Source organism: Theropithecus gelada, chromosome 4 (assembly GCF_003255815.1).
Source record: "Theropithecus gelada isolate Dixy chromosome 4, Tgel_1.0, whole genome shotgun sequence".
Classification (NCBI taxonomy): Eukaryota; Metazoa; Chordata; class Mammalia; order Primates; family Cercopithecidae; genus Theropithecus; species Theropithecus gelada.
Genome location: NC_037671.1, coordinates 128,194,814 through 128,212,085, shown reverse-complemented (window position 1 = coordinate 128,212,085; position 17,272 = coordinate 128,194,814). Strand labels below are relative to the sequence as shown.

At 37.1% G+C, this 17,272-nt stretch overlaps 1 protein-coding gene across 5 annotated transcripts in view; it reads left to right on the top strand.

The window, feature by feature from the left end:
- The window catches only part of QKI (QKI, KH domain containing RNA binding), a 164,802-nt gene that overhangs the window by 62,677 nt on the left and 84,853 nt on the right, over positions 1-17,272 (top strand). For all 5 annotated transcript variants that reach the window (XM_025381417.1, XM_025381416.1, XM_025381419.1 and 2 more), the window contains exon 3: positions 803-919. In XM_025381417.1, coding sequence (XP_025237202.1) covers positions 803-919 — 117 coding nt within the window. The remainder of the gene's footprint in view (positions 1-802; positions 920-17,272) is intronic.

Sequence of the window (17,272 nt, the reverse complement as noted above, 5' to 3'; positions counted from 1 at the left end):
GTGGAACTCATAGCAAACTCTTATATTTTGGTCTTTTATGCAGATGACATGCAAATGAGGAAAATTTACTTTTCACGATTTAACTCGTTTTTCCTATTGGCCTTAAAAAAATAACTTGTATATATGAATATTAGGAATTTCTGTTGAGGGATGGTAATTTTTTATTGTACAATTTTTTATTTATACAGTTATTGATATCACTGTCCTGTTTAGTGATATTCATAGTTTAGGTTTCTTACCAGTTAAAGGTAGAAAGGAATATGTACTCTTAAGACACATTTAGCATAGCCAACCTATACTTTTCGGTAACATATTTCTGAACAGTTGCTTTGGAGAAAGTATAATTTTTCTTAGGTAAATCGAAGAGGACTTTCCCCGAAGGATTTTGGTAGAAAGGGGAGTCCCTAACAATTTCTTCAACACTGTCATTACAAAGAGAAGTTGGACATTTTGTGGAAGGGACTTGCATTCTTGGCTGGCATCTAATATTTTGTCAAACTCTTTAATACTGTCTGTTTTAGGTTATATGTTGATGGACAGTTGTACCTGTTCTAACTGTATACTGTTCCCAGTTCATAGTTTGTGTTAATACTTGTGAAAATGTAATGCTAAACGATGAGCTATTGTAATTAAATCTGAGACTCAGCAAGAAATTCATAAGGGCTATAGATTTTATTTCAACTTAGTATTAAAAAGACATTTAACTTGAGTAAGTAAATGTAGATATACTTTATATTTTAAGAGCTGCAAGTTCCAGCAAGTGAATAATATATTGTGACCCTTTTTTTTTTTTGTTTTTCAGTTTAATTTTGTTGGGAGAATCCTTGGACCTAGAGGACTTACAGCCAAACAACTTGAAGCAGAAACCGGATGTAAAATCATGGTCCGAGGCAAAGGCTCAATGAGGGATAAAAAAAAGGTAAGTCCTTGAAAATGACTTGAGTCTTTATGTGAGTAACTTACTATACTTTTACATCTCAATAATAAAATTTCCAGATGTTTTTGTGCTTAAAACACTATATTCCAGGGCGGGCACGGCGGCTCATGCCTGTAATCCCAGCACTTTGGGAGGCCGGGGCAGGCGGATCGTCTGAGGTCAGGAGTTTGAGACCAGCCTAGCGAACATGGTGAAACCCTGTCTTTACTAAAAAAATACAAAAATTAGCTAGGTGTGGTGGCGGGTGCCTGTAATCTCAGCTACTCAGGAGGCTGAGGCAGGAGAATCGCTTGAACCTGGGAGGCAGAGGTTGCAGATTGTGCCACTGCACTCCAGCCTGGGCGACAGGAGTAAAACTCCGTCTCAAAAACGAACAAACAAACCCACTATGTTCCATGTCAGGAACTTTTAAAACTTTTCAAAGGTGGTGTCATGATTTTCCCTTGTTTTTCTTTTTTGTTTGTTTGTTATTTTTGAGATGGAGTCTCGCTCTGTCGCCCAGGCTGGAGTGCAGTGGTGCAGTCTTGGCTCACTGCAGCCTCTGCCTTCTGGGTTCAAGTGATTCTCCTGCTTCAGCCTCCTGAGTAGCTGGGATTACAGGTGCTCGCCACCATGCCCAGCTAATTTTTGTATTTTTAGTAGAGATGGAGTTTCACCATGTTGGTCAGTCTGGTGTCGAACTCATGACCTTGTGATCCACCCACCTCAGCCTCCCAAAGACCTGGGATTATAGGCATGAAACACCACGCCTGGCAATTTTCTCTTGTTCATTATCATTTTTTCACTTAGCAAATTAAAATATCAATTCATCATGTTACTTTCCTTTGTTGTTTACTTTTGGGAAGCTGCCATTTTGGAAATTAGTCAGACTGTAATGTGTGTAAAAGTATATAACTAAAAGTTTGAAAAATCTGAAATATTTCTTTTGATGAGATTTAAGTAAGAATGGTCAGATAACTTTGGATGTATGTCACATCACTGGGAGAGTTAGAAGACAGAACTCTATTGAAAGGAAGGCGGTCACTAGCCATGTGAGATACATTGTGGGTTTCATCCACATTTTGTGTTGATTTTACATTTTAAAGTATTTTGTTTCTGTTTCTGTGGGTTTTTTTCTCCTGCCATTTCTTCTTTTGCTGGTTTAACTAGTAAAGACCCAACTATCTAAATATTATTTTTAGGAAGATTTTATTAACCTAGTTTGTTTTATCCAGCAATACTGCGAGGTAAGATAGTTTTGAATTTCTATTCTTGTAAAAATTGGCGGATTTAAAAAACTAGATTTTGATGGCCAAAGATTGAAAGTATTTTAGGAAGGTTTGGTCTATCTGTCTTTCTGTCTTGTCTGTCTCTCTCTCTTTTTCTTTCTTCCTTCCTTTCTTCCTTTCTTTCCATTGACTTGAAGGGGCTATCTAGGAATGGTGCGTGGTTAACTGTGTTAGACCATGTCCACTGAATCGCTTTGTGGAATTTATGGAATGAATGCCAGACCCACAGGGTATCTGATAAACTTGTTTTCTGAGCCCTCCGCCTCATGTCTTTTAAGCCCTCACATAAGCTGACTGGGTCTCATTCATTTTTGCTCCTCATCAGTGATTTAGTAGCCAAGAAATTTGGGCAAAAAGTTCTCATTGATTATTTAAAAATCTTATAATGTATTCTTTGTCAGCTGTGCTTAAAGATATTTTCATGGGAGTCTGTGAGTTCTTGAGCATTTTTAGATGTATTAAATTTTTTTATTAGAATCTTAAAAAAATTGTGCGTATTTCGAATCAGTTGAGTGATAACCTTTTCAGATGAATGTTGCCATAAAGTTTTGGTTCTCATGTTTGGACTTAGGATTATGTGGGCATTAAGTAATACTATTTAATTGCCTATGGACAGTGAATGAAGTCTTGACAACTGACAGATATATAAATCTGTACAAAAAGGTTAGTATATATTCATCAGTTAAGCTGTTCTGTCAGCCAGTTAACGAAACCCCTTTCCCCCTCTTCTGAGTTTCTGTGAATTCTGTAGTAATGGCCCTCCACTCACCTTGCTCACTCTTTCAAGCCCTCCCAGACAGTGAGCATTAGAGCTTGTAATTGTGTGATTATACTGTTGCATTCTTATAAGTGTTTATAATAAAAGTAAAGTCAGAATGGAATGCTTGACCATTTGGTAAAGAACATGAAAAGAAATGGAAACAAAAAGAAGTATTGATGTAAGTAATTAAAGATAGCTCATTGAGTTGTATTTCAGGAGTTCAAGAGAAAAAGCCGTTTGCTTTAAACTTTTCTACAGAGTTTTCCATATATATATAGACGTATGTGCGTGTATATATATGTGTATATATAATGTGTGTATAGATATATGTATATCTACACACACTAAGAAAGCTAGAAAATCTTAATTTACTGATTGCCTGTTTTACTTTTAACAAAAAAGGTTATGATGGGAATGTTGTGTGCTGGTCTGAATCCTTCCCTACACTGGTAAACTCAGTGAGAGCCTACCATGGCTATTTTATGGAGTATCAATTTCCTTGGTGTTTGGTGAGTACCTGACACAGAGTGCAGGCCTTGAAAAAATATCTGTGAAAGGAGTGACTAGTTCAGGTAATAAATGAAAGGCTTAGGTGCACCTTCCCTCATGTTCCCTGAAAAGGTTTGGTAAATAAAGGAAATTGTAAATGCTGTGTACTTCTAATGCTTTGGGGAAGATAGTACTATATTATTCTAAGCTGCTGGTTTTAAGCAAATAAGTTAATATGCCACTTTAATTTTCATTTTCTTGGATTGTTATTTCAGCATTATTGATGGGCTCAACAGCATTGGTTTAGTGCATAAATACCCAGTGGAATGGTACTGGTTAAGATCACAGAACCAGGGCTTGAAAACTATTACGAACTTCTTGTCTGTATTGGCTAAGTTTTATTATTCCTATTTTGTAAATGAAGAGACCAAAGCTTCAGGGAAGTTGAGTAATTTGCCAAAGGTCACACACCAAAATGTGGCAGTCAAATTTGAAACTAGGCAGGGTGCAGTGGCTCACACCTGTAATCTCAGCACTTTGGGAGGCTGAGGCAGGAGGATCCCAGGAGTTGAAGACCAACCTGGGCAACATAGTGAGACCCCCATCTCTACAATAAAACTTTAAAAAAAATTAGCCAGGTGTGGTGATGTGCACCTGTAGTCCCAGCTGCTAGGTAGGCTGAGGTGGGAGGATGCTTGAGCCCAGGAGCTGAGGAACAGTGAGCTATGATTGTGTGCCGGTGCACTCCAGCTTGGGCTACAGAACGAGACTCTGTCTTGGGAGAAAAAAAACAAAAAAACTGAAGTCTAAGTTCTATGCTGTTGTACATTATTTTCTAATTATAAATCATTTCTAAGAGTGATAACTTCAGACATATTAGAACAACTTGAATATTGAGTATTATAAACTTTGACTACCATTTCATACACACCACTCAGTACACTTCTGACACCAGATGCTGTGAGGGTTTCTCCCCACAAACCAAACAAATCTCCAGGAAACACCATCTGGATGTCCTCTAATTCTATTCAAAACACTGGGAATGATGTCACATACCACAGGTTGAGGGCTCAGTCCCATAAGACTGTCTCCACTTCAGATGCCAGTTGCAAGCCCCAGTGATGACCTGTGCTTTTGACCGACCAGCTATAAATGTGTTTTTTTGCAAGTCCCTCCTCAGGTTCAATTAATTTGCTAGAGTGGTTCACCGAACTCAGGGAAACACTTTACTTACTTATTATAAAGGATATTACAAAGGATACCGATGAACAGCAGATGGAAAAGATGAATAGGGCAAGACATGTGGAAAGGGGCTCAGAACTTCCATCCCTTCTCCAGTGTGCCACCCTCTGTGTTCCTCCATGTGTTCAGCTATTTGGAATCTCTCCAAACCCTGTCCTTCTGTATTTTTTTATGGAGGTTGCATTATGTAGGCACGACTGATGTTCATCATTGGCCATTGGTGTTCAACTCAACATTCAGCGTTTCTCCATTCCTTAGAGGTTGGGGAATGAGGCTGAAAGTCTCAGCCTTCTATTTTATTTGGTTGGGGTTTCTCTGGCAATCAGCCTTGATCTTGAGACTATCCAGGACCCCCACCCATTTGTTACCTCATTATACAAAAAGACACAAACACATTCCAGACCACCACAATAAGGGAATATTGCAATAAAGCTAGTCACACATTTTTTTAGTTTCCTAGTGCATATACAAGTTATGTTTCTACCATACTGTAGTCTATTAAGTGTGTAACAGCATTTTGTCTTAAAAATATACATGTACCTTAGTTTAAAAATAGTTTATTGCTAAAAAATGCTAATGATCATCTGAGCCTTCAGGGAGTTTTACTCTTTTGCTGGTGGAAGACCTTGCCTGGATGTTGATGGCCGCTGACTGATCAGGGTGGTGGTTGCCAGTGGTTGGGGTGAGTGTGATGATGCCTTAAAATAAGAACAACAAAGTTTGCCTCATAGATTTACTCTTCCTTTCCCAAAAGATGTCTCTGTAGCATGCAGTGCTCTTTGATAGCATTTTACCCACAGAACTTTTGCTGTTGCTTTATAAACTAAGTTTATGTAATATTCTAAATTTTTTTATTGTCTTCAACAGTGTTCACAGTATCTTCACCACAAATACATTTCATCTCAAGAAATCACTTCCGGCCGGGCGCGGTGGCTCAAGCCTGTAATCCCAGCACTTTGGGAGGCCGAGACGGGCGGATCACGAGGTCAGGAGATCGAGACCATCCTGGCTAACCCGGTGAAACCCCGTCTCTACTAAAAAATACAAAAAACTAGCCGGGCGAGGTGGCGGGCGCCTGTAGTCCCAGCTACTCGGGAGGCTGAGGCAGGAGAATGGCGTAAACCCGGGAGGCGGAGCTTGCAGTGAGCTGAGATCCGGTCACTGCACTCCAGCCTGGGCGACAGAGCGAGACTCCGTCTCAAAAAAAAAAAAAAAAAAAAAAAAGAAATCACTTCCTCTGCTCATCCATAAGAAGCAGCTCTTGATCAAGTTTGATCATGCCATTGCAGCAATTCAGTCACATCTTCAGGCTCCACTTCCAATTCTAGTTCTCTTGCTCTTTCCACCACATCTGCAGTTTCTTCCCCCATCATACTCCTGAACCCCTCAGTGTCTTTCTTGAGGGTTGTAGTCAACTTTTTCCAGACTCCTGCTAATGTTGATATTTTGGCCTCTCTCCATGAATCATGAATGTTCTCAGTGGCATTAAGAATGGTAATTCCTTTCCAGAAGATTTTCAATATACTTTGCCCAGATTTATCAGAGGAATCACTATCTGTGGCAGCTGTAGGCCTATGAAAGACAGTTCTTAAATAATAAGGCTTGAAAGTCTAAATTACCCCTTAATCCATGGGCTACAGAATGAATGCTGTGTTAGCAGGCATGAAACAACATCTATCTCCTTGTATGTCTCTACCGGAGATTTTGGGTTACCAGGTGCATTGACAATGAGCAGTGATATTTGGAAAGAAATCTCTTTTGCTGAGCAATATGTCTCAACAGTAGGCTTAAAATATTCAGTAAACCTTTCTCTGCTGACACCCAGGCTTTGTTGTTCCAGTTATGGAGCACAGGCAGGGTACCTCAGCTTTTTTTTTTTTTCCCCCCCCAAAGACAGAGTCTCGCTGTACCACCCAGACTGGTGTGCAGTGGTGCAATCTCAGGTCACTGCAACCTCCGCCTTCTGGATTCAAGCGATTGTGCCTCAGCCTGCTGAGTAGGTGGAGTTACAAGCATGCACCACCACACCCAGCTAATTTTTTTGTATTTTTAGTAGAGATGAGGTTTCGCCGTGTTGGCCAGGCTAGTCTCGAACTCCTGGCCTCAAGTGATCTGCCCACCTTGGCCTTCCAAAATGCTGGGATTACAGGTGTGAGCCACTGCACCTGTCCCATTTAACGTAATTTTTAAGTGCCGTAGTATTTTTGGAATGGTAAATCAGCATTGGCTTCAACATAAAGTCACCAGTTGCATTAGCCCCTAACAAGAGAATCAGCCTGTCTTTGGAAGGTTTGAAGCCAGGCATTGACGTCTCTCTAGCTATGAAAGTTTTAGATGTCATTTTCTTCCAGTAGTAGTCCAGACACACACACTACTTATCACTTAAGTTCACTGTCTTATATGGGCATGGTTGGTGTACCCCAGAACAATTACAGTAATAATTTCAGAGATTACAGTCTACGGGTCACCATGGCAGACATAATAATAATAGTAATGTAAGAGTTTGAAATATTGTGAGACTTACCAAAATGCTGCTTGGAGACACGAATTGAGCACATGCTGTTGGAAAAATGGTGCCACAAGATTTGTTTGATGCAGGGTTGCCATAAGCCCTCGATCTGTAAAACTGCAGTGTATGTGAAATACAATAAAAGGAGGTATGCCTGTATTACTTGGGAGATTCAAGGGTTTTAGGAGATTTGTGCCAGGAAACAAAGACCAATTATATTTATTTTATCATAAATCACAATATCATACTATCATTCCTTTGATGTTTCAGGAATTCTCCCTAGAGGTTTTAATCCCATGTTCTTAATGGAAATCTATATACTTGAGCAGATTACAAATGCTAGAGGAGTAATTTTAGATGAGACTGGGTGCATTCAGGGTAGTATGGCAGACTAGAGGAGTAATTTTAGGAAAAGAAAGTAATTATGGTGTTTCACTTGAGTTGCAGAGGCCGTATCCAGGGCTGTAAAAGAAATGTATTCATGCTAGGAGGCGTGGTCCGCCTTTAGAAACAGGTGGGAGTCAGCTGGTTCTAATGTAGCAAATGAGAATATGTAAGCCATTAAAACAGAACAGTGTTTTGCACATCATTAGGTACTTGGCAAATTGTTGTGGAGTGACAAGTAGTACCTTGAAGTTCACCCTTCGGGAATACATATGCATTGTCATTGTAGGTGATGCCATTTATGGATTTGTCTTATCAGTCTGCAATTTGTCAGCTCTTCTGAGATCTCCCTTCTCATAAACAAGAGGAGACTAAGTAGCAATGCTTGTGGGTTCCTCCTTCTCACCTCCTTTTTCTCTCCTCCCTTCTCTCCCAATGTGTTGATCAGTGAAATGTGTGCAGTTTATCAAAAGCCATGTCAGGCCAGATGTTGCATCATCTGGAAATGTGCAAAGACTCAGCAATTCCAGTTCAAATTCTTTGCTCAAAATGAAGGGCTGTGCACTCTTCTTCTAGCCATTCTAGGGCTGTTGATGCAGTGGTTAGAGCAGGGGTGTCCGATCTTCTGGCTTCTCTGGACCACATTGGAAGATGACAAATTGTCATGGGCCACACATGAAATACACTAACAATAGCTGATGAGCTGAAAAAAAACAAAGAAACAAAAAACAAAACAAAAAAAACATAATGTTTTAAGAAAGTTTACAAATTTGTGTGGGGCCATACTCAAAGCCTTCCTGGACTGCATGCGGCCCATGGACCAGGGGTTGGACAAGGTTGGGCTGGATGGTATCAGCCACTTTTACTATCTGTGCCACATCATGTTCAGACCATGGGACAACCTTGGAAAAGAGTCACACTCTTCTAACAGAAATGGAGCCTTAAAGAAGTGAAGTATGCCACCCGGTTCCTCATTTCTACCTAAAGAGTACACAAAATAGAAACTTCTGTCTCTCACTGGATACTCAGATTCAGTTGTGTAAATCATTCTTATCAGAATGTGGGCTTTGAAATCAATTGGTAGTAGTTTTTAACTTAATACTTGTTTCCCAAATATATTTGGCCGTAGTCTCTCCTTTTTTAAAGATGTCTCTATAACTTCCTGAAGAACTACAGTGTTTTGTGGAACATGACTTATGAAATGTTATTAGGGTCATATTGTATAGTTGCAGACATAGGTGGAATTTTTGAATTTTGTTTTACAGAACTTATTTAGGTAGAGCAATTAATAACTTTTTTCACATGATACTTTTCATATACATTACAAATTGTTAAGTATCTCTTAATAGCAGAGATTTCTTAGCCCTATTTGTTGTGCTTAAAATATATTTTAATTGGTCAATGTGTTACATTTTTAGAAAAGTGAGAAAGTAGGCCGGGCACGGTGGCTCGTACGTGTAATCCCAGCACTTTGAGAGGCTGAGACAGGTGGATCACCTGAGGTCGGGAGTTCGAGACCAACCTGACCAACATGTGGAAACCCTATCTCTACTAAAAATACAAAATTAGCCAGGCATGCTGGTGCATGCCTGTAATCTCACCTACTCTGGAGGCCAAGGCAGGAGAATCGCTTGAACCCAGGGGGCGGAGGTTGGGGTGAGCTGAGATTACGCCATTGCACTCCAGCCTAGGCAAGGAGAGCGAAACTCCATCTCAAAAAAAAAGAAAAGAAAAGAAAAGTGAGGAAGTCCCAGAGGGTCTCAAGAAAAATAAAGGCTCCTGACATTCCATTAGTTTAGACATTACCCTTGTTTATAGTTTGGTATGTCTTGTAGATTGTTCTTCATGCAGTTATACATATGTACACATGTGGTGTATTAAGTGGATCATATTATATTTGCTGCTTTATAATCAGCATTTTTTCCTGCAACTCTGTATCCTGTCCTATGTCAGTTCACCAAATAGTAGAGCTTTATGCCTAAGACTTTGTGCTAGGTGATAGGAACGTGCACTTAAAGGACATTTCAAGGCAGCCTTCATAGTGATATGCAAAAATTAATTTCCTTGAATTTTTGGGTGGGGGAACTTGCAAGTTTTTTTTATGAAATATGTTACTGCTGTGTCAACACTTTGAAAGAGATAAATTAATTCAGTCTTGTGATTGATACACCAGAGTGGCTTTGGCAGTTGGTAGCATAACATCGAGTACAAGTAGGAAAGTAGGGTTCCAAACAGCCTGTTTTATCGATCTTGTTGAATACTTAGCTCTCTGACAAGCTCTAGCATGGGTATGGTTTTTTGTTTTTTGTTTTTTGTTTTAACTTTTCATTATGCATAATTTTAAGCAATGGAAAGACAAGTAGAGTAGTGAACCCTCATTTACCCATCACCCACGGTCAGCGGTCAGCATTGCCTCTCTCTTTTGAAGAGGGAACTCTCTCGTTCCCCATTGCCTCTCTCCACCTTTGCCTCACAGATTATTTTGGAAGCAAATTCAGACGTATAATTTCAACTGTAAATGTTTTATTAGCTATCTCTGAAATAGAAGAACTCTAATGATAATGTGTTTGTGTTTTAATCTCTAGAAAATTCTTTATCATCAAATATGTAGTCAGTGTTAATAGCTTCCCTGGTGTCTCATAAATATGCTTTTAAAATGATTTGTTTTAATGAGCATACAAATGAGGGTCATCTACATTGTAATTGATAGATCTCTTAAGCCACTTTCCAGACGGCCATTTCGCCCTCTTGGCATCACTGGGTGATTTGTCTTGAATTCCTGTGGATTTTGCTGGTGGCATTTTCATGGTGGTGTTTAACATTTATCTCTGTTTGCCATATTTCTTGTAAATTGGTAGTGACAAAGGTTTAATTAGATTCAGCTCTCCCACCTTCTCTTCCTCATTTCTGTTCTTTTTTGAAGGAATATTTCATAACTAGTGTTGTGATAGTAGTACATAAAGTCTCATTTCCTCTCTCTGATTTTAGCAATCATTGTTGATTGTTTTCTAGGTCCTTTTTTTTTTCTCAGTGGGAGTTGCAGAATAGCTATATTCTATTTCTTCATTCATGTTAGCTAGATACAGTTTTTATCAGAAAGGTAGAATAAATGTTTAATTATTTGCTAGTTTTTAAATAGTGAATTGGTTCCCAGAAATCCTACAGACCGAAAGAATGAGTGTTTTTCTTCCCCCACTTTGGGTATCACTACGAATGCATTTAAACAGTTGTATATGTTTCGTTCATTGAAGTTACTATTTTTCACTGGTGCTCAAGTTGTTTGGCCATTGGAGGGACTTCTTCGCATTGACTTCTAAATCTTTTCAATATAAACCTAGTAGATGGGAATAGTAACTTTGCTTTCTAGTGTAGTGTGATACGATACCCTGCACTCTTCTTGTAAGAATTCTTCCTCAGACTTGGCATCAGCCAATTTTTCAGGGAAGCTTTGTTAACAAAAAACACTGAAGACAAAACAAAACAAAAACAGAAATAGTGCAGAGATTATAATCTGGGCTCTAGTGATGCTCATTATTGTAGGCTTTTCAGAGCTGTGAAATACACACGAGTATTTTCACAAATTCATTCTCATTAAATTTAGGACTATAATGTTTTTATTTAATCTTCTATCTGTATCTTCTTTCTTACTGAAAATTCTGGTTCCTAATGGCACAAAATAATGGTTCATTTGCTTTATTTCAAAAAGGAATCTACTACCAATTGTATAGTTGATGACAACAATTTTACACTGAGCTCTTACTATTTTGAGGGTATATCCACTAGATACAAGTTACCATCTTTTAAAGCACTTGGAATAATTTTTATATGTAACAGTTATGCTAGTATACAGATCCATGGTTAGGTTCGTTTGTTGCACTTGATTTTCTAGTTGTGGAAATTGCATAAAATATTTTCCTGTTTTCTACTTTAAAATATTTACATGGCTCCAAAGCAAAATATACAAAGCAGAGAATTTTTATAAAGTATGACTTTTATCTCTTGCCCATTTGTTTACCTAGTCCTCCCTTTCTGTTTGGGTAGATTTTTTGTTTTTAGTTTTTGGTTTATCCTTCCATTTCTTTCTTTCTTTTTTTTTTTTTTTTAAAACATAAGCAGTTATGTAACAGTTTTTTCTGTATGTATGTGTGTGTGTAATTTCTCCTTTCATAGATTATTATACTCTCAGCACTTTTTCCTACCTTTATTATTTGTTTCACTTAACAGTATATTGTGATCATTTAATGGGAGTATATAAAGAACAGCCTTTATTCCTTTTTTTGCCATTACAAATAGGAATAGTGCTGTGTTGACAAGTGTTTCTTGAAGTTGCTAGTTTATATTTGGGATAGAATTGTAGAAGTAGGATTGTGGTGTGTGATTTTGTTAGTTAGTGCTAAATTCCACTGTCTTGGGGTGGTGGTTTGCATTACCATCAGCAGTGTATGAGAGTAGCAGTTTCCCCACAGCTTCACAAAACTTTGCTCTGTTTTGCAATAGATTGAGCATCTGTTAAAGTCACTTTCAAAGAAGTTATGCTCTGTGTGTGTGTGTGTGTGTGTGTGTGTGTGTGTGTAAAAGTCATTACTGTTATGAACACTGTTACCATCTTCAGTTTCCCAACTATTGTTTGTAGTGTTTTTTTAAATTTTCTGACTGAAGCAGTTTATAAATAATGGTTAGGCTTACTTGAAATGGTACCATTACAGCATGTCTTAAGGCACATTGTAATTGTAATAACTTCTGATTGGGCTTAATAAACTACTTACTATTTAAATGTTTTTAAGTGGAAATATGCTTTGATTTTCCATAAGCTTACAAGCTTTTCTCAGCTAGGGTTCCTCATCTGAACCACAGAACGTAGGAGTTATTTCATTTTATTAAGGATGATTCATCAAGAGAGCCATTACTGTTATTGTTACACAGGAGATAAGTTAACCACATATAATTTATGTCTTGGACTGGGCATTGAAATTTGATTCTCATGTGGAATTCTTAGTTGAGAAAGGTGTCCCCTGTGAGAAATGGTTTTTTCTTGCATTTTATATTACTGCCTCACCATCAAACCACATATATATCCCCCTCTTCCTGCAGTCTCCCTTGTTGGTACCATTTGATGAGATGAATTAGGGAGTAGGAACTGTTACAGATTCTTTGTTAAAGGGTTAATCTTACAAATTGCCTCTTTACCAACTTTCATGAATCCAATTGAATAGTAGAATTAGCTATGAAAACAGATGAGTTGCTTTAGAGAAGTGGCAATGAAATGTGTACTCTTATATAACGTGGTCTAGAGGGAACCTTATTAAGTCACGAAGTCTAAACCATCTTTGTGATACTTAATTCTGTGATATTTCAGTAAGTAGTACTACAAATGACTGTTAGTCAGTTTTCATTACTTTCTGCCATAGTTAATTTAATACAATCTGAGGCAGCAGTTATTTTTTTGAATGCCAATGATTTTTTGCCCTCAAGGAACTTTCACCCCTGGGAGACTGATAATATTGACAGTGAACTAATACAACAGAGATGATATATACGTCATGCCACAGGAAGTCAAGAAGTAATGTGTTCTTTGAAAGTTGAAGGTTTTTTAAGGAAGCTAGAGAAGATTGACTGAAGTAGGAGTTTACCAGTCAAATAAGTAAAATGGTATTCTAGACATCAGAAATAGAATCAACCAGGGTATGTTGCTGTGTGGATGCTCGGTGTGTCTCAGTGGAAGATACGGGGCACAGTGGAGTGTTGGTATTGGAGATAAGGCTGAGGTCTGAGGATAAAGGACCTTGAACCTTATATCCAAATTGATTTCATTTTGAAAGCCATGCACTGACACTCTTTTCTTTTAAAGATGAGAAGTTATATGACATATTAATTGTTTTGGAAAGGTAACTTGACAGTAGTGGAAGAGATGGACAGAAGTGGGCAGAAGACAAATGATCAAGTCTCAGACAACTCTGCCTTAGAAAATTCTTTCTTGTGTTAGGATAAAATCTTTGAAACTTCAATCCTCTGATCTTAATCTACTTTGAATTCAAAACAAATATAATAAACTTAAGAGACTTTGACATGTTTAATTACAGTGCTTGTCTTACAGATGTTCTGCCCTAGCTAAAAGTTTATTGCCTAGTAGCCTTAGTTCTCTTTTTTGTTAAGATGTCATGTGATATATGGTGTTGAATTCAACTTCAAAAGTGGTAGATTGGTTTGTTTTTAAAGAGAAAAGACGACCTGCCATTCTTTCAGTGCTTTTCAAACTGTCTATGGTAAGAGACCCACTAAAAAAATTCAATCCATTATATCTTTTGGTGAAATATAATAAAATGAGTTATCAGAGAAGTCAAATTTCAAAAAGACATATATTTAACCTCATTTAAAACTTTCTTTTATCAAGAGACATAAAATTATCCTGTCAGAATGCTCAAAGAGTTTCTGAACAGGCTTGATTTCTGTACTTGTCAGCTGCACTTCTGGCGGCACTGGTTTAAATGCCAGCTGTGATGTGGTGTGTTTGTTTCAGGATTGTAAACTAGCTCCCTGGTGCCCCTCCTCCTCTACTTTTGTTCTCCTCACCCCTTCATTTTTTTATTTTTATTTTTTTGTTCTGTGTTTATAAAATAAAATTCATTTTAGATTATTGACTAGATTGTTTTTAAATTTGATTTCTGGTTACATGTTCATTAAGGACTCAAATGACTTAGCTTTGTTTTAAGATAGAAGAGTACAAAACAGTGCAATAAAAATTAAATGTTTATTTCTGATTGGATAATATCTCAATACATTTATAGAGTGGAGTCACTGCTTTTTGCTCATTGTTAAGAAAGATTGGGAAGACTTGAAATAAAAAATTTAATTTATTTGAAAATACATTTATTAAAATTTGTGAGACACCTTTTGAGAGGTAAAAAGATAGACCCAATGAGAGTAAACCTTTGTTTTTTTTAGTAAAGTAATACTTTAACCTGTAAAACTTCATCTAATTCCTCAGCCATAGATAAGTTAATTGTCCATGTCTAATGAAATGAGACGTGAGTTGCAGTGAAAAGGGAGAGTCCATTTTATCACTAGATGCTCTTAATGAGCCTTTTAAAATTAAGTCTTGATTGGATTGCAGTCAATTTAGTTAAGGAATATTTGAGCATCTTGTAGTTGTGTCTTATGTAACAAATTTTCTTTTTAGAGGATTCAGCTCTCTGTTGACAGAATGAGTAGTGGAATGTTGTTGATTTGTATTTATGCTGCAGCAATTGATTTTTTCAAAACGCTTTGACAAACCTTAGTTGGAAATGCTTTTCCAGTCATATTAACAACAAATTATTAGGCAGTTTCATAAGCCTAGGGAGCCATCCTATTCTATCCCACTAGTTTTAGTTTTCTGTTTGTTTCTTCAGTTATGAGAGACCACTATTAAATTATTTTGTTCTTTAGATTTTAAAACATATAATTGTTAACTCTTGATTTTAAAGACATATAATTTTTAATTTGGTGTTTTTAAATCACAGGTTATTATAGGACACAGTTTGTGGGGTTGTGTTTAATATTTAACAATTAAATTGTGAATCTCAGACTATTGAAATTACTCTTCATTTTGTGAATTGTTATATGTTTAATTATTTTAAAAAACAGTAATAGAAATTGTAGCAGATAGTGAAGAATGTTTTTTTAAAGGTCTGCTTTTTAACTTAAGATTTTTGGTGAATTAAAATAACTATAAGGTAGTCTAAATGTAGAGGACTAGTCACTTCAAATAGAAAAAAATTTTCTTAAGAAATCTAATATGAAGAAAATTTTGAGTGATTTTATCTTTGTAACTAATAAGATTGATGTTTGAATAATAATTTGTGTTATCTAAGTGAGATTATTGAATAATAAGAAAACGAGTAAACGGATGTCTATATGGATGCTTCAGAATGTGTAATATGATCAAGTGTTACAATAGCACATTGTTTAGAACGTTTTAAGATTTAAGCCAAGTAAGTACTTTAAAAGGAGTCAAAAGAAGTGAAAGCAAATACCAAAGCTCATCTTTTATAACATAAAAATGAATTTTTCTTAATTATGAAAGCCTTTCATGTTTAATGTAGAAAAAAATCAGACAATTCTGGTATTTTAAAAATGTAATCTTCCCCATTTAGCATTGTTACTTGTGTGTTAATACATATTTCGACACCCTGTGTATTTGTGACCCGATATATTTTGTTTATGTATATTACTTACTAAAAACTTATCTACAATACCTTTTTTTTTTTTTTTGAGATGGAGTTTTGCTCTTGTCGCTCAGCCTGGAGTGCAATGGTGCGATCTCGGCCCACTGCAACCTTCGCCTCCTGGGTTCAAGCGAGTCTCCTGCCTCAGCCTCCTGAGTAGCTGGGATTACAGGCGCCTCTTACTACTCCCAGCTAATTTTTTGCATTTGTAATAGAGATGGGGTTTTAATGTTGGTCAGGCTGTTCTTGAACTCCTGACCTCAGGTGATCCACCTGCCTTAGCCTCCCGAAGTGCCGGGATTACAGGCGTGAGCCACAGCGCCCGGCCTACAATACTTTTTAATGGTTATAAGTAGCATTTAATTGTACATATGTGTATTGAGGTATATTGTTTATTGAAGTTTTAAAATAATTGTTTTTACTATGAAAATGCTGTGAAGAATATCTGTACATTATCATTAAGATAAATGTGACTGGGCGCCATCACCATGGCTCATGCTTGTAATTCCAGTACTGTAGGTGGGATTCCACCACTGAGGTGGGAGGATCATTTGAGCTTAGGAGTTCGAGACCACCCTGCACCCTTCTCTAACTTAAAAGTACGACAAAAAAAAGGTAAATGTGTAGAATTGATTGGTTGAAAATGCATTTCAAAATTGCCTTTCAACTTCACTGTTTGAAATCGTAAGCTCCCTCAGAAAATGAAAATGCTTATGTAATGAATCTTTAAAAAATCACTTTTTTTTAGAGGGACAGGAATATAGACAAAAATATAACAGAAACATACCTCTGGTTAACAAAGTTAAAGCTTATCTATTAGGATATATTAATGTTCACTTTTTTATTGCCTGACGTTGCTGCCAACTCTAAACCCACACTTTGTATTTCCTTTTAATCTGCATTTTGAAAAAATAAATAATTATACATACGTACAGAGTAATTACAAGGCTAGCAAAGTGAATTCATGTATACCCTCAACCTAGATTTGCCATATACCTTGGACCTCCATACTGCAGGCCCCGCATCCTCCAATTCAGCCAAGCACAGATCAAAAATATTCCGAGGAGGGGAATAATAAAAAATAATACAACAATAGAAAATAATACAAATAAAAAACATGGTACAACGATTTACATAGTCTTTACATTGTATTCAGTGTTATAAGTAATTAGTGATTATTTAAAGTATATGGAGGGTGTGCCTGAGTTCTGTGCAAATACTGCACCTTCCTATGTCAGTGACTTGAGCACTGGTAGGGAGGCGGTCCTGGAACCAGTCCCGCAGGGATACTAAGGGACAACTGTATTAATGTTTTGTTCATTTGTGTGTACACACAGTGTTGATTTTGTATTTAGAAGTTCACCTACTTGCTGAAACTTATCTGTAACCCTCAAATCATTACTGGTGACAGTTTCATGGTCATTCATGGACACGCACACAGTGGCAATAAAAATCTGAGTCATCCAAATGCTCTTGTGT